This window comes from Hippoglossus hippoglossus, chromosome 16 (assembly GCF_009819705.1).
Source record: "Hippoglossus hippoglossus isolate fHipHip1 chromosome 16, fHipHip1.pri, whole genome shotgun sequence".
Lineage (NCBI taxonomy): Eukaryota > Metazoa > Chordata > Actinopteri > Pleuronectiformes > Pleuronectidae > Hippoglossus > Hippoglossus hippoglossus.
This window is the reverse complement of record NC_047166.1, coordinates 16484524-16512067: the sequence shown is the minus strand read 5'-3', so window position 1 is coordinate 16512067 and position 27544 is coordinate 16484524. Positions and strand designations below refer to the sequence as shown.

General features: G+C 42.0%; 1 protein-coding gene across 1 annotated transcript; it reads left to right on the top strand.

Annotated features, from left to right (window-relative positions):
- The first annotated feature begins 9991 nt into the window (after nt 1–9991).
- Nucleotides 9992–16971, top strand: irx4a (iroquois homeobox 4a). The gene is made up of 5 exons (XM_034611289.1): nt 9992–10353; nt 11268–11519; nt 12360–12466; nt 14129–14439; nt 15772–16971. Exons 1-5 carry the CDS (start codon nt 10309–10311, stop codon nt 16494–16496), a joined length of 1440 nt encoding a protein of 479 aa, XP_034467180.1. The 5' UTR covers nt 9992–10308; the 3' UTR covers nt 16497–16971.
- Nucleotides 16972–27544: the final 10573 nt, after the last annotated feature.

Here is a 27544-nt window from a genome sequence, read left to right as displayed (position 1 = left end):
TCTGGTTATTTCGAGACAAAGAGAAGGGGAGGAAGGGGAGGTGAGGGCAGGGAGAAGAGAGGAATTTATTTTCAAATAAGCAGCAAAGCTGAGACGGGACAGCAACTCGACTTATAACCACGTCTTAACAGGCGTTCATTTCTTTCATCGCTTATTTTTTTTAGGTTGCACAGTTGAGCTCATTCCAGTGAGGTCCTGTCCAACACGTCCTCCAACCGAAATGATCGAGTGAGGTATGTGTAGGAAGAATCTGGTTTCTATATAGTTTGACCAATCATGTTAGTGCAGGCTTTGGTTCCCCCGCAGTCTGTGTGGAGAACGAGAGAAAGAAGATACTGACCGAAATGCGTCGGCTTGTGTCTTTTTAATTTATCTGCGTTCATATGCAGATAGCTTAATAGAGATTAGCCAAAATGTCATCTGGACCTACAACCACATAAAGTATTGCTGTTTTTGTTTTGTGTGGAGAAACCTTCAACTTGTGTTTTGTCCCACAAGTCCAATCTCGTGTCAGACCATAGCGGATGGGCTCTGACATAGCTAAAACCCTAACCCAGCTCTACCATCAAATTTAACCCATAGGAGCTTACCAGGCATACTGCACATTTGACCTTTGACCTTTGTAACGGTAATAAACTGTGGTTCATTTTTTGAAACGTCACTTTTTGGTTCAGTTTAGGCGCAAAAGACATTTGGTCAGGTTTACAAAAAGGTATGTTTGGGTTAAAATATATACGTCCTTACACGGTTATTGGGGGGGTTTTGGATAAAAGATTAATCCATTTCATACTGGAAACAAACTGTGGTCTCCTCTGTTTTCCCAATCCAACCCTGCACCCCAACCTCTTCCTGCTGCAGACTTTGTCCCTCTACACTATGGCGCTTAACTTCCTCTGTTGCTCCAGTCAAAATGACTGTGCCCGCTAAAGGCTGCATAGCAATAAAACATAACTATATGTTGTAAAATGCTGCTTGTGTGGACGACCAATGGGGCATGGACCTATACAACCTTTAATATATATGTCTAAGGCCAAATACCAGGGTGTTGCATTTTGATATTCGGTGATTAAATAGCAGATTTCTCTTTTTTTTATGGAACGCTGTTATTTTTAATGTTAAAACTACTTGTGTGTTGTGTTGACGCATGGATAAAGAGCCACTCCCATTTTATAACCATCAAAAACGGCAATAAATAGTTACCCTTGACTTGTTCAACAGTCTGTGTATTAATATTAAACAAAATGGTCCTTGCAAATTTCCGATGGTGAAAATGTATTCACTAACTGGTGACTGCACATGACTGCAGCTGGGTTGGCTGCACGAGCGGTGGTCGCAGGTGTCGGCGTGGGGGGGGGGTCTGAGTCAGTGGTCTGGTTTACGGTCTGTCACTGAGAAAGCAGCCACCTGGCCCTTCCCTGTGTGTGTGTGTGTGTGTGTGTGTGTGTGTGTGTGTGTGTGTGTGTGTGTGTGTGTGTGTGTGTGTGTGTGTGTGTGTGTGTGTGTGTGTGTGTGTGTGTGTGTGTGTCACACTATGATCAGTGTCACTCCCAGGTCTGACATGATGGTTCTGCTGTTGGTGACAAATACGCACACCCACACACACACACACACACACACACACACACACACACACACACACACACACACACACACACACACACACACACACAGACACACACACACAGGCAGAGAGGTGACTGACAGGTCTCATTGTCTGGCCGGCAGCCTGTTTGCATTTCCCCTCCTAAAGAAGAGCAGGGGAAGAAAAACTACACTGAAATCAGACATAAAAACAATACCAGTCTATGTGGTGCAAGCACATGTTCCATTTGTCTATTGTTACCATAGACACATAAAGGATCAAATTTTTATATATTTTTAATATCAAATACATTTCTATATTCTAGTGGACCTGTAAAGTATTTGTTTAAAGACTAAGGCTGCACATGATCGGCGGTTTTATTTAAATGTCGGTTAAAACTCAAAAGAGGCTTAGAATTCAAGCCACTAGATGAATTTCATAAAGATTCAATAACACCCTGCAACAGTTTAAGTGTCTTTAGATCAATAAAATAAACCTTGCACTATTGTTTGAATCTTTTCACCGTAGTAAAGTTACTTTTGTTGGCTGCTTGCATTACCTACAACCTGTTACAGTCTTAAATGCAACTTTATGCAAGACATGAGAGCAGATTGAACTCATCTGAGAAAAGAAATAGAGATAGTGGTGGGGTTATATACGGTTCAACATAAATAATGTAAAATTATGTTTTCATAGTACTTATCTATATCTTATATCTTAATATACTGTGGTTTCTGTTAGAGCCACTGTTAAAATAACAAGTCGAATCTACCAGTCAGTCACTGAAGGTTGTTCTTGTTCCGGATGTACATACTGTACATGTACATAGACTCAACTGTTTTGATTCATGAAAATGTCCAGAAAATTGGGTCCAGACATTTTGCTGAATATGCCTTTAACATGTGAAGTGCGCCGCAGGAGATTGTCCTGGTCAGAGACGTTCGCAACAACAACAAAATGTCAGAAACATTCAGGTGAGGGGTGGCGTATCGTATATAAACAAACAAGCCGTAAAAAATGTGGCTACAAAAAAAGCGCAGTGTTTTTGTTTTCAGCACCCTGGCACAAAATCTTGTCTCTCCAATTTGACATCTTCATCAGTGTCTCCCACATGCATGGCTCCTCTGTTTTATCCTCAGATAATTGTATTATTTTTGTTTTCAGTTTTGCAATCATCACGTGTTAGAAACATCATCACTCGCCCACTTGCTTGCTCTGAATTTGTTAAGAAAATGTTCCTGCTGTATTCTCATGTGGACTCACTCGGACAGTTCCCGGAGCTGGCGGGAAAGGTTCCAGGAAAATGTCAAAAGCAACTGACTCGAACATTTGCATTCTCACCTACAGCCCAATTTCCCTTCTGAAAGCAGCTCTATACTGATCTGGCTTGATAAATAGAATATTACATAACAGAGAGAAAATTGGCCTTCAATCAAAAAATCATATCAAACAAAAATCAAAACAAAAATCATATGAACAGTTGGCCTTACAATTCACATAAAATAGTAACCAGCACCATTGTTGCATGAGTTGATAGTTACTGCATGTTAATAGTGTAAAGAGGAGATTCTCCCTTGTTCTGAGCATTTAAATCACAGGGGTGACCACAGAGGAGCAGGTGCAAACGGCAGCGTTACAAGACATTTGATTGTTTCCACCCGTATCTTGGACTGTGTAATGGGCAGACACACACACCAAGTCCAGGAACACAACCGGAGAACAAGCGGCCAACACCAGGATTTACAAGACACATTGGGTTCACATTTTTGGAGCTCGGCAGCCTACACGCGGCACTCCAGTGTTTCACTCCCTGGCCAGTTGCTAAGGGAACACCTGCAGATAGCTAGTTAACTAAGTGCAGCGAAGATGCTCCCGTTGTGGTGATCAATTATGGATGTGCTGAGAGAACTTTGACATGTTAAACCTCTTAGAGCGGCCGGAGAGGAGGAAGAGCGAGGGAGATGGCAGTGAGAGGAGGACTGAGACAGGGAGGGCTGGGCAGACTCATCTCAGACATATTATCATGGTATTGAGGGGGGGGGGGGGAAAGAAGAAAAAACTTTCATTGGGTTTCTTCGCCATTGCTCCACACTCTGCTCGGGATAATAAATGAGGGATAATGGATATCATTTAAAATGCTCAGGTTGCATGATTTGCATAGTGCATTTGGGTGTCCACATTACAGTGTGTTTAATACAGTATGCAGAGTGAATTCATTGACATTGACATGACAGTTTTTGGCCTTATTTTGTAACGCTTCAGATTGTGGCTTATACATTTGCAGTATACATATTTTGTAAGATACGTTTATTTCTATAGCCCTATTCAGACACAAGGCAATTCAAAGTGCTTTGCAAAGACATGGACATAAATGAAAAATAATAGATTTAAGATGATAAAGTAAGAAATTAAGAAGAAATTAAAGTTAACATTATCATTTCATTAAAAAACAAGACAATATAAGATTTTAAAGAAACTGGCAAATATGTAAGTCACTTTGGATTTACCTGGGAAAAGGGGACAACCAGGGACTGTTGTAATTAGCATTCCACCTCCCTTTAACTACACAATAATCAAAACAAGATTCCACAAGGAACCAATATATTTAAGGCACAATCCTGTCACATCCTCATTGCTTTGTCCTGACTGTAGAGTACTACTTATAGAATGTAACCGTTACTCAGCTGGAATTTCTATTATGTTCTTTTCAAAGGAATTTGTAGTTTTATGAATTAATGGAAAACCTGGCCAGTTATAATGCTATAATATCTCTAAAACCCTTATTAATTTTGTTTCTCAGTGTAAGTATATGGTTTTGGCCCCACTGTTGTATTATTATTACTTAATATTAATAATGTAAACTCCATATTCAAAAAACATACAGTCCACTTTCCTAAAGTAGCATTTATTTGTAAGAATATAAATATATAAATTATATTATGATAATATTACTATTACCCTTTTGTATTTAAAAGGTGCTAAGGAATTATATTAAAACAACATACATTTACAATTATATTTATTTCTTAGTCCCTCTTGATCACAAAGTTGTGACTCCTTTACTCTCCAACCCTATGTATGTAAATGTAAATGTATGTATGTATGTATGTATGTATGTATGTATGTAAATGTATGTAAAAACCCTATGAATGTAAAATGTTATTTTACATTCTGTACACAGAAGCACTTCTGAGTAACCACTGATCTACGGACCGACCGGGCTAATGAACTGCACATTAAAAGAGGTAATTTCACAAGGCACCTCAGCTTGTAAAGTTACACAATGATTACTAGTTTGCACAAACCACCAAATAAAAGAATGTATTACTACGAGGAAACATCTTCAGCAACAACAACAAAAGTCACCGTTTTATACAGAGTGCCTGGAGGAGCCAAGTCTACAACCCAACTCATGCAAAAACCATTAGGGCTTTAGGGCCAGAAGAGGAGAAATGAGAAAAAAAAAATCATTGTGTTGCTCAAGAGAAGAAATAAGAAATACATTGAGAAGATCGTTGGAGATCAATATTCCATTTGGACTCCAAGACTAGACTAGACACTAGATAGGCTAATGTTTTTCTGGATAAGCATTGTGTGTGTGTGCGTGTGTGTGCGCGTGTGTGTGCGTGTGTAAAGAATGCTTGGACATTATTTCTATGACTGCAGAAAGAGAAACACGGCAGCTATTGAAAAGCCTGGGAGCTGCTCGGGGCTTCATGTCGCAGAGCGAGTCGGCCTGTGCAGATGTCTTCGCCTATTGAGGTCAGCTGTGGTTTCTACATTGTTGACTCAAAAAACCACAACATGAGACAGTGGACTATGAGAACAGTGTGCTGGAGAAGTATCCTCACAGGGGTCGAAATAGAGTTGGACTAATATTTCAAAAGGGTTTAAACGGAAATAAATTGGAATCGAAAGGAAAACAGGGCAGAATATTTAAGAATACTGTTGTGTCCATTCTAAACCTGCCTGTTTGTAAAGTTCTCTTCTCTACTTGTGCGTACAGGTGCCTCAGAATTATTCCTCTTCATCAGTGAGTCCTCCTCAAACAGTTCTACAATATTCTGTCACTTTTTATTGTTTGTGTGCTGGACGTTGTGTACAGAGATTTTATAAACATCCTATGGTGCAGAGTGAAGTTAGAAAAGTTTGTGTTCATCCTACCTGGTTTATCTGGAATGACAGATAAAGAGTCAGTGTTTTTCATAAAATAAAACTGAATATACATTATTATTGTTCATGTGGTGGCTTGTATAGAAGTATGAATGATTTTTTTAACTGGTGTTATTTTTTCATGCATTGCATGTCGGCAATTTCAGTGGCCTGTTAAGCAAACGACCTAAGTTCACAACTTTTCAAAATAATAGCTCTGTAATCAGCTCAATATATAACATTATAACAACAAAATTAGCAATGTGCTTTTAATTTGTAGACACTTTGCCAACAAGGAAGTGATTCAATGAATGTTGTTGTCATGATGGAAGGCAGCACCCGTGACTCCCGTGGATGTCTGTATCAGTTTGATAAGGTGAAATAAGAATAATCAGAGTATCAAAATGATCTGGCAGTGATCTTGACCCCCAGTTTGACCCAGTTGCTGAAAATATCACGGGTCCAAATGGCACCAATTCAGCACTGCACGTCCCTTTCGTCATGCAGAGTGTTCTCAAGATGTTTGTTACACATTAAAACAGAGAGAAAGACATTTGTGCAATTAGAGGGTAGATAATCTCACAATTTGACTCAATATTATAGTTTTAAAACTATGGAATAAGTAAGAGCAGACTGAAAAAGCAACAGCGTGAGAGCTAAGGAGATAGAAAACAGAGACAAATCAATTTTGAAGAAGTCAATAAACTGAGTTCTTCCTTTCACCTGATGCTAACCTGCATTGGGGAGTTTTAAACATGACACGGATCAACATCTGAACGATCACTGAACCACACTTGATTCAGGGAAGCTTCCTGTCTCAGTGCACACTCAGTGCATCAGAACTGTCCAAAGCCCCCACCCCAGAACAAATCTTGGGAGGGGGTTTACCTCAGAATCACCTCAGATCTTCAGAAAGTCTCGAACAATTCTCCGTCCCATAGGTTCTAAAGCTGTGTTGATTCTCAAAGCAGCTAATGAACGAGGTTGTTCTTCATGAATCCATCAACATTTGACATCATCCATCGCTGTCATCAAAGATTGAGCTTCGTCGTCAATATATAGTTGACCTTTGTTTTTGTTGCTTGTCGCACTTTAAAGTCGATTGACTGTTTTTTTGGGGGGGGGGGATAAGAAACATCTTCCTGTCCCCATATTAAGCCTCCTCCACTTCCCTCTCTCTCTCTCTCTCTCTCTCTCTCTCTCTCTTTGCACTCACACACACACACACACACACACACACACACACACACACACACACACACACACACACACACACACACACACACACACACACACACACAGAGGCACTCACACACTCCCCTCTTTGGGGCTCATTAATCAACCGCAGATTATCAGGAAAGTGACACCTTCGTGATTACAATGTTTCTGGGGGGAACTTTTTTAATATGAGTTTAGTTGGAAAGGAAATGCAAATTAGCAGCCTTATGCCTCAAAGTGCAACATGAGTTATTATTCAGAATACAGCAGTGTGGGGTTGATGTCATGTGGCAACAACAAACTTGGAAAACCGGGCCACGTATCTAAGTGAACATAAAAATCTCAAGAGCGTCCCAGATTTATAGACTTCGTGGTGATTTCAATGAATGGTACAGTGACAATAATCACCTCATTAATTGTATTCCTCTGAGGAGTTGATTTATGTTGTTCATTGAGGTGATGGATACTCCTCCTTTACATCACTAGTGAACACTGCTCGCAATAACTAATAATCACTTTTAATTTCATGTGGCCTAAAAAGAAAAACAAGAAAAGAATGCCATATGTGACCTGAACTGGAATATTGCTCCATTTTAAACACCCACAGCCTCCCTGCTTCCCCACATCTGTCCAAGAAAGAAAAAAAAGGGAAAGAAAGAAGCCTCTCTTTTAATCTTTAAACGCTAAACAAGCATGAACTCCCGCTGTCGCCTTCATTTTCCGTCTAAAAGCATATACTAGTGCGCCTAAATATTTCATCATAGGCGCCCGGTAACACTGGGTAACGCAGTGGATAATGAAAAGGTGGAGGAGGAGGGGGTGTATGGGCAGTATAGTTTAGTTAATGTGTCTATCAGATTGCTCTTTCTTCCCCCCCCTCCACCCCCGCCCCCACTATATCAGCCTTCATTCCACACATGTGAAGATGAGGTCCACAGGTCCATGCACATGAGAAACAAAGGTGGCTGAGGAGGCCTGAATATAGGCCAAGATACATAAGTAGGGATGAATGTGTGTGTGTGTGTGCGTGCGTGCGCGCGCGCGTGCGCGCGTGCACGTGTGACAAGTGCCCTCCCGCCCCCAAAAAATCCGAGTGTCAACACTCTTCCCTCTGAGCACTGGGTGTGATGCAGAAGATAAATTGGGTCCCGCCCTGACTTTTACGCACTGTGTGTCACATTAACCCCAATCAATGTTAAAAAAAGGAAAAGTCTAAATTAATAAGAGAAAATGGAGCTGTGCGCGCGCACGCGTGTGTGCGTGTATGAGTGTGTATGAGAGAGAGAGAGAGAGAGAGAGAGAGAGAGAGAGAGAGAGAGAGAGAGAGAGAGAGAGAGGTGAGTGAGTGTATGGTTGAGCGCTTCAGACGGGTTGTTAATGCTAAGGTGGCATAAGAGTTAATGCAAATTAACTCAAAGGCGCTGCCTGATCCCTTTGGGCCCCCCCCCCCCCCCCCCCCCCTCCCCTTACACACGCACACACACACACCCTGCACAACGTTAATGCGGCCATTTGCTCGGAGGTACAAACCCCCCTATAATTCAATTTGTCAAAATGAATGAGGGATCAGACATTTTATATTGAGCCCACCCTCCCACATTACCCCAAAAAAGAGGGGGGGGGGCAAAAGAAAGCCAAAGACAAAAAGTTACTTAACCAAAGCGCATGCAGGCATCTCCATCTTTATAGCTCTTCATTACTTCTTTCATCTGTAAATGAAAGCGGGGCAATTATTGCGAGGTGCCGGTATCATATTATTATGTTGGCCCCGGTCCCCTAGATAGTCATCAATCACTCTCAATCGACCTGTCACCGGCAGGCACAGATCCAGCTGGAGAGGAGAGAGGGAGGAGGAGGAGGAGGAGGAGGAGGAGGAGTACATCATCATTAATTTGAGGAGTGACCCCCGGGGCTATCCACATGTCTCAACCCGGGATTCTCCAAGCAACACAAGGCAGCGCGCGCCCGAGCTGCTGTGGGCGAGCTCGTGTTTTGAGAGGCTTTTGGCTGCAGTGACCATGCTAGTGACCACAAACACTCGTGGAGGAGAGAGGGGGGGGGGGTGGATGGATGAAATAATGGATGGATGGATGGAAATCTGTGGTAATGGTTTGTAGAAATTAAAGTTTTGTAAAGTTAAAATCACTTTAAGATCTACTAACTTAAATGTGTATTTGGGCAAAGGGAATGTCCATCTCACACATGATGCAGATTTATTAGAAGCTCTGTACATTTTATGGAAGAAGAATTCAAATGTGAGGATTTGCCCTGGGACGTGTGTTAGGTTCATGTCAAGAGGTGTAAAGTTCATTCAAACCACAGCCTATTAAGCAGATTGTTGAGGATCCATCGGGTGTAATTACAACACTCCAGGGACTCGTTGCTCCAGGTGGAGTTGGAACATCCCAAAGACGATCTGCTCTGGGTTATTATATTATATATTCCAAAAGACCTTTATAAAAAATATTAAATACTAATGTGTTTATTGACTGCATTTATTGTGGTATATTCCCTGTTCAGTCAGCACTTTGTCTGTGCACTGGCAATGGAATATTCTTTACTAATTAATTTAAAATCAATTAGTTCCCCGTGTGATTAGCATTAGTGCGGAGGAACGATAGGAATGTGCTTAATTAGCCCTAATGCATTTCAACTGATACAAACGTTTGCATATTCAAGACACTGATTGACCTAAACTGATTGATTGGGACTGCAAATGAATCCTTTTTTTCTTTCTTCTTAACATAACTCCTTCTCTCATTAAGAGCTAATTATCCTCTGCTTGTTGAACAGTTTTTTCCTTTTTCAGCGTGACGACACACACAGAAGGCTGTGTGTGTCGTCACGCTGAAAAAGGAAAAAAAAACAAAAAAAAACGCATATTAAAGTTACAGTCTGGTCATTTTTAGAGTGGGAAACTTCTGACGTCACAGCCACCGCCGTTTAAAACAACCTGCCTCTGCTGCTGACGTCTTTTATACTACTTTTTTATAAGGCAAAAATATGTATCTGACAGCAAAGTGATTATTCCAGGGCAGAGAGGGGCTGTGCGTCGCCTTAATCCATTTATTTGTATCCAACCGTTGTTTCTTTCAGGAGACAGAGTAAAAGGAGGAAAGCAGGAGATTTTCTTCCACTTATTTATTTATTTTTTATTTTTTTCCTCTCCCCGCTGAAAGGCGTTTGAGTGGGGGGCATTTTACACAAATTAAACATGCTACTCTGCTTCGCCCTATAAGCATCCTAGGAGCCTGTGCTTACCAATCAATTGGTACAGTCAAACACAGCCGCAGCCTGCGTGAGAGTGGAGACCTTCAGTCTCGCTTTATTTCTGGATATTGGGGGACCTCTCTACCATGTCATATCCACAATTTGGATATCCCTACTCGTCTGCTCCACAAGTAAGTACACCACGCTGCCTTTGTTCACTTTAATGGGCTTGTTTTTTTGCTTTTGATATTGCTGCGATTGATTATCTCATCGATTCGAGCCTGGGTGCTTTTACGCGCTTTATTGGCCAAGAATCCGGGATGCTTCCCCTGCGCTTTCGCGTATCGGAAAAAAAGCGATTGCGTTACAGCCAGCGATACCTGCGCTCCTGCAGCGATAGATAAAAAAAGGGGTAAGAAGAGGGGGAACCAGAAACCAGCGAGACCCCCCGACCTCCCCGTTCACTGATTTCTGCGAGATAATAGCCGCTCTCTAATGTCAGCCATATGTTTATTTGCGCTGGGACGCACATGCCAACTTGTTCTGAACACGCTGCGTGTGTGTGTTGTTTTTTTTTTTTAGCCATAACCCAGCTGCTGTTTTGTTTCTTGGCTTTGAGCCATAAAAAAATCATTTGGGGTATCTACAGGGCGATGTTGGGAAAACATGTTGTATCTGTTTGTAGCGACCACAGCTCACACACGGCTCGTTTTGGACACTTTTTACGCACAGATTGTCTCCAGAATGAGAAGCATCATCCATCATTCAATATAAGTGTTTACATGTCATTTGATGCTGTATTTTACTTCTGCGGGATTGACGGTGTAAAAAGCTGCGGATATTTACGTGTTTATTTGCAAACAAGCAGAATCGCTTTTTCTCTAAAGCTTATTTAAATCGTGCGTAATCTTGCGTTTTGACGAGTTGAGTGTATTGAAGAAGGTTAAAGGTCTGATTGTATTTCGTTGAGACATTTTTTCCTTGATAATGGAAAAAAATAAAAAAAGTTGTGAAGTAACTCCTGGACTCAGTTCAAGCTCAAACTCGGATATGTGTTGCCACCTTTTATTTATTACGCTAATTCTCTCTCGGTCTCCACTTTTAGTTTCTGATGACAACCAACTCTCTGACCACTTGCTGCGAGTCCACCGGCAGATCCATAGCCGACTCCGGAGTAGCGGCGTCCGGCCAGACACCGGTCTACTGCCCCGTGTACGAGAGCCGGCTGCTGGCCACGGCGAGGCATGAGCTCAGCTCCGCCGCCGCGCTGGGCGTGTACGGGAGCCCCTACACCGGCGGTCAAAGCTATGGGAATTACGTTACATATGGCACGGACGCCTCGGCTTTCTACTCGCTGGTAAGCCCCCTCATCTGATCCCCCTTGGCATTGATTAATGGAGCCGCAGGGTGCTGAGACTCAGGCTCACACCTCTCCTCTCTTTTTTTGTATTATGCACTGCATCGCAAAATACCAGCCCGTTGCTGTACAGTGATTTATTCCCATATCACCTTTCAAGCCAACTTGTCTTTAGTAAATGAAAAATACGCCTCAGCATAGCAAGATATGGCTCACTTGTTCCAGGTGAATAGGCTATTTATCTTGAGACAAATGCTTTTTATGGAAGCAGTCAGAAAAAAAAAAAATATGAATAACAAACATGAAACTGTTAGTTTCTGTTGTTTTTGTGTTGAAATTCTAAAAGTGGTGATAATGTTCATGAGAGTGTGACGATGAGGGCAAAAAGAAAATCTTTTGCTGATGATTGAGCAGCAATATTTACTAGAGTTTATACTTTATAAGATCTGACACGTGTTTGTCCAGAATCCTCCACTCAAGCTCATAAACTTACAGTTCCTATTGTTTTCCTTTTAATAACATTTCAAAAAACATATCGTTCATTTTGAAAGTCTTTTAAAACTTCTCTCCTTACAATTATCACTAAGGTTTAACATGTACATCACCATGTATCCCTGTGGTTTAGTTCCATGTCTCATTCACCACCATGATTATTTATCTGATACTCTGACAATAATGTACCATCAACTATTACCCTCATCAACCATAAATCACTTTTTTTTTAAATACCACCAGTATATATTTTCTTTACTGAATATGACTTTCAGGTGAGTCAGTAAATGATCCGAAACTGACTCCATATATGTGTCACTCTTTCAAACACTTGTCTTCTGATTGCAGGGCGCATTCGACACTAAAGATGCCAGCGCGTCTGCGCATGCGGGGATAACCCAGGCGGCAGCTTACTACCCTTATGATCCTACCCTGGGACAGTATCAGTATGACAGGTACGTTGTTTCCATGGCAATGTGACGTCTGTTGGTTTTCTTTGTTGAAGCCTGATTGTCAATGCAAGAATCAGAAACTTTGAAAGATCTGTGTGTGGACTTTATGGAAACATGATCTTAGAAAAGTCTTTATCTTGAAAAAAATTCAGGAAAATTGTGACTTTGAAAGTATTGTACGCCAGTGTATAGGGCAACTTTTCCAGCATTGCAGGAAATCAATCATCCATGAGAGGTCAACGCCATTCTCATTACGTCTAGCAACACTTGGCAATCACCTCCATGTCATATTCTCTCCTCGTGGTGTGAATTGCTTCAGAGGACCCATTCCTCTTACAGCAAAAACTTGAGGCCTCTATATTGAGGAGCACTATGCTGTCATACTGAAAGGTCTTCCCAAAAATTATATGAAAGTATGTGGTGCCGTAAAAATGTAAGGCAGGGATTATAACAGTAAGTGATTAAATGAATTGTGATCAACAGAAGTGCATTGGGGAAACAACCCCAGTCTCTCAAGTGTCTTATTGATTAGTGGTGAAGCTACATGAGAGTTTACATCACCCTCCCAAAAAAAAAACCAAGGAGCCCTTTACCAACCGGTCTAAATTCACTAAGCGCCAAATGTTTCAGCAGGCGTCATAATAAGTGCACAGACAGCGAAAAAAGGGCCTGAGTCTGAGGCAGAACATAATCAGCAGCGTTCGGATAAACAAGCAGGCCTGCAGCACTACCACTCGGTCTGCGCCCGCCTCTTACCTGAGGGCTCATCATTACACTCAATAAAGCAATTTTACAGTCTATTTTATCTGTGAGGGCACAGCGCGGTGTATAAGGAAATGTACAGCGCTCCACTCCTTTTTTTTGATTCCCTTAGCAGTGCTTGACCTGCACTAAGCTATACGGAGCAATAAAGGCCTCATAAAAGCCTCCCCGGAGAGGACTTTTACAGCTCACTGCTGACTGAAAATCAACACCGTGCATTTTAAATGTAAGTCCATGGGAAATATTTGTGCGAGAGGAGAGAGAGAGGGAGAGAGGGTCGGGAAAAGGAGTCGTGCTGTGCCAGGAATGGTTTTAATAGATAATACTGTACATCGGAAGGGCTGGAGAATAAAATAAACTTGGCATTTTTACTGGTAAAACTAGACAAATTTAAACGTGCGTATTGATTAGAAATAGCAGTGTTGGATTGTTGGAGGGGTTTCATAGGAAGGCATGTGCAACAACAGTCAGTCACCCCCTGCCTTCCATCCTCCTGCAGCTCTTGCACATGCTGCACATGGTCCTAGCACATCCAAGGCGTATGTCTAAATATATGAAACAATGTTTGACTATTAATTTACAGTTTCCCGAGGAATAAACAATACGCATTGTACGGTTGTGTTTAAAGCTTTTTTCTTCCTTCTAAATTAGCCTGCGTGGTGCTTTAATTCTAAGTAAATTTGTCATTATAGCAGAAGATATGAATGGGACTTTCTGTATTATAAAGCAAGATGTGCATCAATTTACCAAGATCTCAACAAACAGAGGGCTCTGCCATAGTTTTCATGAGATAAATAAAAAAAAAAATCTCCAAGATTACACCAACAACTAGCCACGGCACAAGGATCACATGTCATATTCAACCTCTCATCCCCAGTTTGTCCATGTTCATCTCGTCAACAGATATGGCTCCATGGACGGGGGAACGAGGAGGAAAAACGCCACGCGCGAGACGACCAGCACGCTGAAGGCCTGGCTGCAGGAGCACAGGAAGAACCCGTACCCGACTAAAGGCGAGAAGATCATGCTGGCCATCATCACCAAGATGACGCTGACGCAGGTGTCCACCTGGTTCGCCAACGCCCGGAGGAGGCTCAAGAAGGAGAACAAGATGACGTGGCCGCCCAGGAACAAGGGCTCGGAGGAGAAGAGATATGACGACGATGAGGACGGCTCTCAGGAGGAGCAGATAAAAAGTGAAAACAATGAGGATGGTCAGTGTCAAAAGTCCTTGGTGCTCTGCAGAAATAAAGTAAAAATGAATCGATATGTTTGTGGTGTAATAAGAAGCCTCTTATAGTTATGTTGATGCACGAAGAGTGATGATAGGGCAGGTTGTAGCTTTAAAAGAACAACGAACATACACCAGAGTGCTTTTCACTGCAGGGCTGCTTATAATGGCACGACAATGCAGAGTTGTTTGGAATACAAAACAGATGTATGTATGGTTTTAAAAATCATATTTATGACATCTTTTAAATACACATTACTATGTTTTCATAATGATTTGTATGAGTAAGTTGCACATTTTTATGTTTATGGAATACATCTATTGTTTGTGTTGCATTACTTGTAAATCCACTCTGAGATATGATGATTACAATGGTATTTAAAATAATACAAAATAACTAAGAGGGACATAATCACAATCAGATGTTCCACAACAACCACATCGACAACAGTATTTTTTTATTTCTTCATACACAAGGTTTTCTATATAGACTGATGTAGTAACCACGATGCCAATTATTTATTTATGTATTTTTTTTATTCATTGCTCAAATTGTAAACTAGAACAAGGACTGTTGAAAAAATGCCTCTTTATTTGAGTTTTTATATTTTCTATACAGTTCTCATATCAGTGTCACCCTATATGAGCCTTTTATTATTCCCACAATTTTTTTTTTTCAATTATAACCAGAATATTAGGTTGTGATTCTGTTATTAATGATGATGATGATTAGAGACAAATGACACTGAGGCCTTGCAATTTCTTTGTCTGCAGATTTTTTAAGATTTTTTTATAAAATCAATTTTGTCCAAAAAACGTTTATGGATTGAAATAATAATAACATTTTGTCTCTCTCCACATCCTAAATGAAACAACATTGATTATTAAAATTGTCTGCACAGGCCTGACATAGATTTTATTCAACACAACAAACATGTAGCCTTGAGCAGTGAACAGGCCTCAGTGTGTTTCACACAGGCACAACCCTGAAGTGATGAGGTGATGAGGTGGACTTTCACCAACTACCTGAACTGATGCAGATTTAATTTGATCAATACTGTCAAATTGGATATCTGTGTTAGCCTATATAATTGATGATTGATAAAAACGTACAGTTGTTTTGGTTATATTGAATCTGTGGGTGTTTATTGCAACTATCAGGCTGTAGAAAATCGAACAGCTGTAATTTTACAACTATACGATTGAATATGAATATGATATGAATTTCAGTGTTTGATTCCAGGGTGTCAGATCTGATCGTGCATTTGTCCCCACATCTTCCACTCACATGTCTGCTCTCTCTTCTTTCTCCCAGAGACCAGGAGTCGGGCTGATAAGGACCTGCAGCTGAGCGACCTGGACGACTTCGAAACGCTGGAGTCTGAGAGCTCCGAGTGCGAGCTGAAGCACCGATACCTCATGAACACGCACATGTCCACGACGACCGACTGCCCCCCCGAGCACCTCCTCAAGGACACGTCTCTGAAACTCTCCATCCCCGTTTCTCTCGGGGGGGAGCAGGACTTGAGCAAAAGCTGTCTCAAGGCGAGCCCGGAGGATTTCCAGGCGGACAGCAGGCAGCAGGCCAAGGCGTGTTATAACCAGCAGCAGCAGATACTGGACGGCAAACCCCGGATCTGGTCTCTGGCCCAGACCGCCACGTCCCTGAACCAGACTGAGTACCCGTCCTGCATGCTGAGGTGCCAGCCGCCGCCCTCCTCCCTCACCCCGTCCCCCGCCGCTACCTCGCCCGTGGCCGGCCTGGACAACAGGCAGGACTCGCCGGTCACGACCCTGCGAAACTGGGTGGACGGGGTCTTCCACGACCCCTTGTTCAGGCACAGCACTTTGAACCAGGCCCTGACCAACACCACCGTCTCTTGGACCGCGAACACCAAAGGCGCCATGCTGGAGGCCGAGAGGAGCGCGGCGGTGCTGCAGCAGCAGCAGCAGCAGCAGCAGCAGCAGCACCAGGACTCCTCCAAAGACAGCAGTGCCATGAGTTTCCCCAAAACCATCAACAAACTTTTTTGCTCCTAACGAAACCAAAACGACCCCTTTAATGCAAAAAGACACAGACTTGTGACTGACTGAAAGTCGAATGGAAACGCCTCCTGCGTCTCCATGTCCCCCTTCATTATGTTTTACTCATTTTTCAATGGTAGCTATATGTATCCTGTTACATTGGCGTCACACACGTGAGATAATTACCGGGTCCGTTTGGCTTCTTTGATTCAACGCACGCACAAAACGTATCGAATTGTATAAAAAACAGTTTACATATTGGGGGAGGGATGGGGGGGGGGGGATAGGCCTGAGGTTTACATGATTTTTATTTTTTATTTACTATGCGCATGCAAATGTAATTGAATATTATTTAGGTCTCAGCAGTTGAGTATCACTATTAAATGAAAAAAGAAAAAAAAAAAGTCTCACAAATGCACAGCTCTTCCCAGTGAGTGGGCGAGAGAGATTCAACTTTGTTCACTGAAAATAAAATGCAGTCGCTTTCTGATGCTGGGCTCGTGGTGGGAGTTGCTGTCCATGGTGCTGAAATACAGGCCTCGACACTTTTTCTTCAGCTTTTTTTTAATCGTCTTTTACAACTAGGACACATTCAGATATTTTTTGAAATCTTAAGTAAAATTTGTTTTGTCATTCCACTTCATTTTGAACACGTTAAAACAGGCGTACACTTCAACGTCTCCAAGCCTCTTCTTCTAATTCTGTTTTCTCCCAGAGAGCATTCACTCTCGCTCAGTGACAGCGAGAAAATGAGGCAGCTCAACCCTCAAGACAGAGCAATATCAGTATCTAAGATCTGCCTCATTAATTCCCTCTAAACAGGCTGTAATTGGGATGTTCGCAGTCATATTTCATGTCAGCCTATTGATTTCCCCTCGCTGCTCTCTGATAATATTATCGAAACATCTCAACACCGTCCATGATGCAGCTGTCAAAAGGGTAAGTTATTCGCCATATACGTCCATTAATGGGTTCAAAAAAACGGAGACCCCCCCCCTGCGAAATAATGTGAAGTGAGGAGTTTTCGTTTTGACACTAACCCCTCAATTTCCTAGAGACGTGGAGGGGAAAAAAAAAACAGGATAGATGCTGATTCCTCTTCTGAAAAGTGAAAGGGCTTTACGGGAGAGGCCCTCACCACGTCTAAAAGTGAAAAGGGCAAAGGAACTCGAATTAGTTGTTGTAGATAAAAGGGCAAAACGAAAGGAGTCAAGGGTACTTGACAGTAATGGCGAAAGTGGAGCTCTCGGGGGACTCGGTCTGTCCTGTGAGGAGGGGTGAGGTGGGGGGCTTCGGTGATGAATTTTAATGGGAAAAGCACAAACGATTGAGACCCCCCCCCCCCCCCCCCCCCCCCCCCCACACACACACACACACACACACACACACACACACACACACACACACACACACACACACACGCACACATATACACACACCATCTCTTGCAAGAAAGTGCTATGGTGGACAAAGGGGATTTTATATATATCAGAGTCAGGATGTATGTTTTTATTTGCTTTCTAGGGTCGGAAAAACCTTGCCTGCAGCATTTCTTAAGTTGACATGGCGGCCAAATAAACTGGAGGAGGTGACATATTTATACATATTCCCGTATTGACTTTGATATTATTCATATTTGCCCTTTTTTATTTTTAATAAACCTGCTGATAGATAAATTAGGCCCCCGAGTTTAAGTCCCTACAGATAACACAACAACGCATTTAATTAATTTAGCACGAGGACAGGTTTTATTAGACCTCTGAACCAAGTGGCTTTTTATTTGAGAGAAAGAGACGTGGAGTAGGAGAGAGAGAGAGCGGGAGAGAGAGAGCGAGAGAGAGAGAGAGAGAGAGAGACTATAACTAAATCATTCAGCCGTGGCAAATACGAACACACAGAGGGAGCGGGATGGTAAATTAACAGGGGCTTTTTACATAGAGACCAAATAAAACTGTAATCAGCGACGCGTTACTTTTCATTAAGCGGGTTTGACAGCAGCATATTCAGCCACTCCGACACACAGCAGCGAGGTCCGGGCTGAAACAAACTGCTCTCAGAGCGAGAGTCATAAGATAATTCCTTAAGCTCCATTAACAACTCTTAGCCGCAGGAAATGGGCTCCCCCTGAAAACATCTCCAAATCTAAAAGCTTTATCGACCTGGCAAACCTCAGCTGATGGCTTCTCTTTTTTTTTCTCACTCCTCTCTCTCTCTCTCTCCCCCCCCCCCTCTCTCTCTCTCTCTCTCTCTCTCTCTCTCTCTCTCTCTCTCTCTCTCTCTCTCTCCCTCACCCCCTCCCTCCTCCCCCTTTTCAACTTAAGGGACAGAAACGTCCAACTGAGGTAATAGACTTTGACACAACACATTAAATGGGAAATGAGAAAAGGGAGAAGAAAGGGCACACTTAAACGCCTTTTAAACGTTACCAATTAGAGGTTTAAAACTTGAATAAGATGTAGGCCTTTGGCATATGCTTGACTGATGGGACGTTTAACTGGATACCTTTCCCTACTCCAAGGTGGGGCAGGATGCAGTCAGTCCCCTTGTGAGGCAGCTGAGTAAAGGGATTAATGCAAAGCTTTATCTCACTTTCTGATAAGAAAAATAAAAGATCTACCTTCCTTTGTTTTTTTCCTTCTGTCAATGATACACTAAAAGCCTTGGCAGCCTGACCAAGGTGTGCGCTGCCTCTCACCCAACGTGAGCTGAGATTGGCTCCAGATCACCCCTGCGACCCTTAAAAAGGATAAGCAGTTTAGATGATGGATAGATAATATCCGAAAAGCCATGGAACCCTTTGGGTGTCAAACAAGTATCTTGTGTCTCTCTCACACACACACACACACAGACCTGACGTCTTTATGGTAATATAAGGGAGAAGGCCCACAAAAGCTGACTGAAAGTGAGAGACTGAAACACAGAACAACAGCACAACAGTTCCCTAGAGAGAGAGAGAGAGAGAGCAAGAGATAGTGAGAGAGAGAGAGAAGGAGAGGGACTCAGAGTCTGGGTCAGGTTAATACCACTGTGACCCTGAGCCATAAATATATTTACACATCATTACACATCAACATACACACACTCAACCTCTCTCTCTCTCTCTCTCTCTCTCACACACACACACACACACACACACACACACACACACACACACACACACACACACACACACACACACACACACACACACACACACACACACAATCACTCAAACACACTGCCACACACATATCAGACTTAATTGAATATTTATTCATCTATTCATTGACTAACATTAACATGGTGAGAAAAGCACTAATGTGATCAAAGCTTAAAATGAAATTTAAGAAGCATGACAAAGAGCTGTGTAGAGACACTGTGAACACACGTGTGCACAAACACACACACACACACACACACACACACACACACACACACACACACACACACACACACACACACACACACACACACACACACACACACACACACACATTAGCGGACAGCACAGTGCCATTGTGGCCCCTCTCAAGAATCAATGGAATGGCCTTTCATTCCAATTAAAGAGAAGCACATTATTATTAGAAAAATATGTATTTGCAGTTACCATAAATAAAACAGCCTGTGGGTGTGTAAATACATTATTTCATTTCAAAAACATATTCTTTTTTTATTGAGGGTGAAATTAAACGTAAATGTCAGCTGACGAAAACCCTTGGCACGGCTGATCTTAGCAAATTAATATATTGATAAAATGCAGCATAAAGACCAACATAAAGCAGAGCATTCACGGAAAAGGTCAAATTTGGATTTTGTGGATCTAATAATATGTGGTGAGTAACACATCTAAATCAAGGGCTTGCTTTTTCTTATCATTAGGATGCAATGTAGGATAACTTCCCCTCAACTTGAAGCTCCAAAGTGGCCCCCCTCTTCTTCTTCACTCCTTAGAGATAAGGTCTTTGTGTGTGTGCGTGTATGTGTGTGTTTGTGTGTGATGATGTGTGTGTATTTGCGGCACTTTTCAGAGCCCTGCTGCCAGAGCAGACATGTCCAGGATGTCCCGGTGAGTGGCCTCTATCAGCCCCTTGCTGCCGGCACCTCCCTGCAGTCATTCCACAGGTCAAGAGGTTTTCGCCTGTGGGGGCATCGCTTTTCACCATTTCAGTCGTCTCATTCTGACCCGCTGAACTCTGAGAGTGTTTTCCAAATTTATAATTACTGATGTTATAGAGAGAAAATATATATACAAAGTTTAAATGTGCTACACTTCTGCATCGTCTAGGGCAAATATACATCAAAATTGAAAATGGCCAATTGGAATATTTTACTCCTTTTGTCTTTTTGTTAAACTGTTATATAGTCTAAAATATGATAAATCACAGTTACACTTATATGGGGTTATTTCCAAAAATGTGTCCGTCTCCATTGGTTTCCATATACCGCGCTTACCAATGGTTGTAGTCTCCAAAATCTGTGTGAGGACTGTGTTCTCACACCCACTTGAGGTCAGAGAACAAGGTCAAGAGGTTGTAATCACGGGTCATCACAACACACTTCAACTCTGTCAGACAACTTAGACTGAGTTAAGCTCACCACCAGATATAACTGAGATGCTGTAAGCAGGCATTTGATGTTGTTTTGGTTCACAGTCTGCTTATTATTATGCTCTTTATTTATAGCCTATAGCATTATATCGGTATTTTCTTACATCATGGGATAAAACATGACAGTAGTAGCACACATATTTTTCTTTTGGCTTGATTCAGTTCAATAGAGGAAACAAATGCCTGATGTTTGCTTTGGTACCGCCACCATGGAGGTTATGGTTTCACCCCTGTCCATTTATTTGTATGTTTGTAAACAAGATAACACAAAACAACTGAACGGGTTTCCTAAAAAACTTGGTGTAATGATGTGGTAAGGGTCAGGAAACAACCATTAAACCATCTGGATACAGGAATCTTTTGATTTATTCTCTCTATTTTTACACATTGTCACAGATTTCCCTGGGAATAAGTCAAGGATCTTAATGTGTATGCGTGCACATTTAGAGTTTGCTGATATCTATGGGTTTGTAGGTGCATCTCGATTGAATTTAAGGGCCTTGGCCGAGGTATGTGCTCTACTGAGTCCTAGTCTAGCTAAATACGTAGACTAGTTCATCGTGCGTAGCTATCGTCAAAATAGGGAGCTTTACTGAATTTCCACAGGGCATCTCATTGGGTAAAACATCCAGTAACAAGCATCAAAGTTCAAAATCCTGCTCCAAAGTTATTTAGCAATAAGGTGTTGTCATGCGTTTGAAGCAGTAAAGCTGAGTCACAGCTTGTTGTCATTAGAGTTACTTGTAGATCAGATGTAAATCAGCTACAACATAATGTCATCATGGTGCAATCCCCGTGATCTCACTGGAATGAGCAGCATCTGTGAAATCTAACTAAAGTCCTTCACTATGCCGCTCGATTAAGGTGCAGGTATGGTTGCACGTAAAAAGAAGACCAAAAAAAAGAAAGGAAAATGAGTGGGACATTGTTTTTTCGTCCACAGTATCGCTAAAGCCATGTAGAAGTAATTGCTAAAGGTCAAAAGAGACTGTGTTTTACCAACACATTTGTGTTTATCATTCAGGACAGATCAATACAATATTGTTGTTTTAAAGAACAAAAGCCAGGGGAGACTTAACACTGACCTTTGCTTCCATTTTCCATTGTGTTGAGGAGGTCGTATGAAACATACAAATGAGGTCCTCAGGTTTCTGTGGAAACAGAAGGGTTTGTGCTGGCTGGGTATTTTACTGTGGAATGTTGGATACCTTTTTTTTAAACAATACATCTCTTGCAAATCACTTTTGCAGAAATATGATGCAGACGTTTTACAGTAGTGCCTGGCTGTTGTTGCCACTTCTCAAAAGAAAGTAAAAAAGAGTAAGGGACTTTAATTTCAACTTGAGCCCACGTTTTAAAACGACCACAAATTAGAAGGTCAGCCAAAAAATTAATTAATTTTGTGGTGACATTTTTTTTAAGCAATGACATTAGCAACGTACATCATTTCTTTCTATTTTCTTTAGTGATATTAATTTGATCCTGGTCTCACAGTGACCTGCTGTCTCTTAGAAATGAGATTCATATAAGCAACAGCATATAAAATGTGAAAGATAAATGAATCACTGGCTCGATCACTTGAAATGAATTGAAGTGCTGCCTTTACTAACAGCAGTGGAGTCACCAGGAGACAGGGTGAACACTGAAAGTACATGACTGTTGCACCAGACACTTCCCCCCCCACAGTTCTGCCCAGGGCTAAGTTTAGGTAACAAAGCCCCAATGATTAAAGCAAACATTTCAGTGATACATTCAGTATCCATAGCAACATATTTGCAATTTGCCAAACACATAAAAAACATAAATATTTCCTTATTGTTTTGTTTCTCCTCTCTCGAGTGGGAGCTCTCTCTCCTCTGCAGTCGAGATGAAGCAGCACCCGGCGTCTTCAGCAGTTTCTGTTGTTTGTTTACTTCCCTTCGACTTTGGGGTCTGGTTTTTGCTTTTTGCTTTTGTCTCATCTTCATCACCGACTTCATTATGTGTTTTCATTATTACATGTCAATAATCCAGCTCAGTACAATAGGAATCACATGTATATATTGGATGTTTCTTTGTGCTTTAAAATTTGTGCCCAATGCAAATCCTGATCTTTACTGTATCGCCACGTGCTTGTGTTGCAGGGAACAGGGATCTGATTTCTTTGGCATTATTTGTACATAGAAAACTTTGTCACTGAACACAATCAAATCATCCACTATCGATGTTCTTGTCAGGCTTTCAGCCCAAAACAGCAAGTTGGACAAAAAAACACTCTTTCCACATTTGAATTCCTTCCATGCGTTAACGTCTGTCTCGGGGGTGTCTTGTTAGAGTGTTTGCCAATTAGTTTTTCAGTAAATTATCTTCTGTGGCGTTTTATCCGACGTGTTTGCACATGAAGGTTTATCCCTTCAAGTGCTCCGGTGACCTTTTGAGTCTCATTATAGGGAAAAGTTTCTGCATTGGCACCTCCATTATGGGAAAATGGTGTATTGAATGGTGTATTGGTGTCATCTGACTCAGAGTAATGCAGAAACCTTTGTTTCCCATGAAGACGGTTAACAGAAAGGTGTTTTTTTCTCAGAAAGTATCTCAGAAAGCCAACTTCTCTCTCATGTTGTCATGTGGCTTATTACTTTCAAAACTGCAAGGTGATTATGTTGTAACATTAAACAAATAGATTATTGATTAATGAATTTGATTGAATTAAACTGATTTACCCTCCATTCTTTGGTGTCTCCAGCATGTGTTCCATGTCTTTATGGACATTAATGGTCTTTTCCACTGGTCAAAAATCCCACTAACATTTGGCTTTTGTCTGCAATGGGAATGGATTCAATCGACATTCACAGGTAAAATGACTCTGCGGTAGACGCAGGTTTTAATCGGCTCCATCTACCATCAGCAGTGATGGAAACAAGACTCCAAGGTGAACAAGCTAATTTCTTCTTCATTTTAGGAGTCTAGACGCTGCACCTCTTCTAACGCAATCGTACGCCGCACACAGAACTTTAGCGTTGGCGTGGAATTAGCCATGAACGTTTGGGTATAAGCTGTTTTTTATATCTTTGGAACAACATGCAATAGCGATTTTGGTATCGTGCAAAATCCAAAACTGGCAAGGGAGGTGAGAGAGCTTCTCAGTTTACGGCGAGTTTGTGACAGCTAACATGGTTCACTGGGGGGGGGGGGGAACAAAAGGAGAAACTCCTCTAGTGGGAAAGGAGTTAATCGACTTCTTTTCAGTAGGTTTTCCCACGTTTGAAATACCTGCTAATTTCGGTGTAAAATAAATATAAGTATCCACATTCACTAGTTAAGGTGTAGAGTTGCAAATACAGCAGTCATTTGATTGAAAACCTGAACTTGGCGGTATCTACTGTACTTGTCTAAGCTGTCAGAGACCACGATGCAGGAAGCTGAGCCTGCGAGCTTGGAGATGTGGAGTATATAAAATATATTGCTAAAAAAGAGTCGCTGTCAGTCCTCTCCTATAAAGTTTTCTTTCCATCTTTATAAAACAGAAAATAAAATAGTAAACTAAGGACGACACAGTGCTAAGATGCTGGTCTCTCTCTTGCACATTCTCTCTCTCTCTCTTCTCACCACTCTCCATGCCTCTGTAGATCTGAAAGCAGGAAACAGCAGCTACCTTTCTCTAGTTTTTCCTTATTCTTATCACTCGTATTCCTATTCCTGTAGGAATAAAGATAAATAAAAACTAAACCAAGTGTCTTGTATCTGTCGATTGTGACCACGAAAAAAAGGAAAAAAGTGCCCCCTTGAAACCCTTGACTATGACTATGTTCTGGACACATGCGTTCAAATTATTTGTTGTTCTTGCTCTAGCTGCTGTGAAAACATTTAAAATTTCACGGGGCAAATCCAACAATTTCGCTCGGATCGCTCTCCACTAGGAAGCAGAATTTTTATAACGCGCGTGGTACATCTCAAGGTGTTTTTTGCAGCAGCTAGAACGAAGGCAGAGAAGTTCCAAAATAGCACCTCTAACAAGTCCCACAGCGCGAGGAAAAGAGACACCTTGGTGGGCCCACTGCTCCGGGGCTACAACATGTAGTGTGACGACTCAGTAACTCCAACAGGTCGACTTTAGACTATTTGGAGAGTTTTGAGAGACAGCCCGGCCAACTGTGAGGATGTGCTCTGACGCACTAGGTGATTCTCTGTCTGCCACGCGTCTCAATCAGGCCTAATGTCCGCTTCCCGGCTACTCTATCTTTACCCCTCACTCTCCCTTTGCTATCTGATCTTGCCTCTCCTCAGGTGGAAGCAGGAGGAATCATTTTGCCTCCAAATTGTGATGAGTCAGCCAAGCGATGTGCTTTCCAAAGGTTTTTTTTTCCCCCTTTTTTTTTCAGAGATAACTGTTTGACTCAAACCTACACGCTGTACTTTCTCCTGACAATCCAGAGGGAGAAGAGAGAGACAGGATCTTTGTTCACAGGCTTGTAGCTGCACTGGACTGCTTGTGACTGAGTTTACAGTGTCCACAGGCTGTCAGGCTAACTGGGACTTCACGATGGACAAGGCTCTTGGTTTGGCTTTTAGCAGAATGTAGCGCAAGCGTTCCCACTTTCTGTTTTTGAAACCAATTTGACATGTGGCATTTCTAAAATGAATGGTTTACAATGCAGAACTGTTTTGGCAGCTCCAGAGGAAGAGCAAAGGCTCATTTAAGAGTAGTTGTTTCTTTCTGTAAAGATTTTCTGTTTACATCTATAATTATACAAAACATGCACATATTTGCAACTCTGCTGGATAGTTTAAACACATATTAGTCACACATGTTGCATGGATTGATCACTGAACAGACTGTTGTCCTGTTGTCTCATGATTTGTTCCTGGCTAACTATGTTCACGGGTCGGCCCTTATCATCAAAAGCTCTTGAATCTCGTTGTCTTTCCAAGTCGACATTTGTCTTTATTTATATTCTTTTTTTTTTTCTCGTTTTGCATCCGTGCATGTTGAAAACATAATCTCTGCGCCCACTCGCTCACCGGGAATCTCTGGACAACTTCCCGCTGTATTGAGTTTTTACAAAGGGACTGGCAGGAAAAACTCCAGAGAAAATACGGAGCAACTGAATTAGACATTTCCGTTCTCACACACAGCTCCTCTGGGTCATTTCAGGAGTAAGTCTGGAGTTCAGTGCATGTCTGAAAGCAACTAGTGACAACCTTTGTTAAATAGAACAATCAATTTTTCTTTATGTGTTTGATTAATATTGTCAACAGTTTTTTGCAATATTTGCAACATTTTTAATTCAGATTTATGGGAGAACTTAAACACATATAGAGATTTGAAAAACTTTGTTTAGTCAAGTAAACTGCTTTGTTTTCCAATTAATCGACCGAAATTTTGGTAGATACATATTTAGTTATATTCGGTTTTATTTGGTTTATTTTTCTGTTGCAAGAGATGAAACTTTCCCAGCTTCTCAGTAACAGTTTTCAGTAAAAGTCACGGAGGTTTTCAGAAGAGAGCAGAGGAAAGCAGGTTTTATATCTCTGGGTCTTGTCGGGGGGGGTGTTGAGGTCCGTCCCTGCATTAGCAGCGTGTGGGACTGGTACAGTGGCTGCGGCTGACTGACCTGCCTGCTCATTAAGGCACTAGCGAGCCCATTTGGCCTGCTCCTGTAATGGGAGTCTGTACTGTGTCAGAAACACTTATTTGCTCCACAGCCATCACAGAACATTAACATTCACGACAGCCCATCACACGAGGGAGGGCGAGGGGGGGGTCAGAGGGGTGTCTGAGAGGGTCTGCTCGCTGCCCCAGCCGAGTCGCTCTCTATCTCTCTCTCTGTCATGCACACACACACACACACACACGCACACACAGTTGATCTGCATTTCTCACATGCACAAAATGGAATAGACGCGCCGCACATTCTACCTCACACACTATCACACCCAGAGACACACAGCTCTTACATAATCTGTATGAACACTTGCACGCACACACACATGCACACCTACACATTTTCATTCTCTTAATACCCCCTTTCTAAGATCACATGCTCCCTCTATCTCTTTCTCACACACAGACTCACACACACACATACTTCAAAACCCTTTGCGTTCTCTCACACACTCTAGGAAACATGCAATCAGCCCCTCTAAGTAAAGGTCACATTTGCAATGCAGGTGACTGGAGCGGGAGGCAGCAGGTAATTGGCTGATGGGACGGGGAGCCCTAATACCTCGTCTCTGAAAGATAATGTGATGGATGGGAAATGCTCGGCATTGGGGTAATTAGATGTGTTTGGAGGAGAGTCAAACAGGCCAGGGCCTCCTCTACTTATGAAGAGTGGAAGTACAGAGAGGGATGAGGGGGGCGGGGTTGAACAGAGAGAGTTTTAAGGTTGAGCAGCGAGGGTCACACAAGGCCTCCACTAAATTTAAGAGATCAGGAGACCGAGAGGAAGATAAACAGGCGAAAGCTGCTTTCAGACACGCACTGAACTCCAGATG

What these genes read in the sequence shown, in the direction of transcription:
- irx4a (XM_034611289.1), top strand. Translation starts at nt 10,309, where the DNA reads ATGTCATATCCACAATTTGGATATCCCTACTCGTCTGCTCCACAA. An exon ending in CCTCGGCTTTCTACTCGCTG is followed by an intron (nt 11,520 to 12,359) that starts GTAAGCCCCCTC and finishes TTCTGATTGCAG; the next exon opens with GGCGCATTCGACACTAAAGA. An exon ending in GGACAGTATCAGTATGACAG is followed by an intron (nt 12,467 to 14,128) that starts GTACGTTGTTTC and finishes TCTCGTCAACAG; the next exon opens with ATATGGCTCCATGGACGGGG.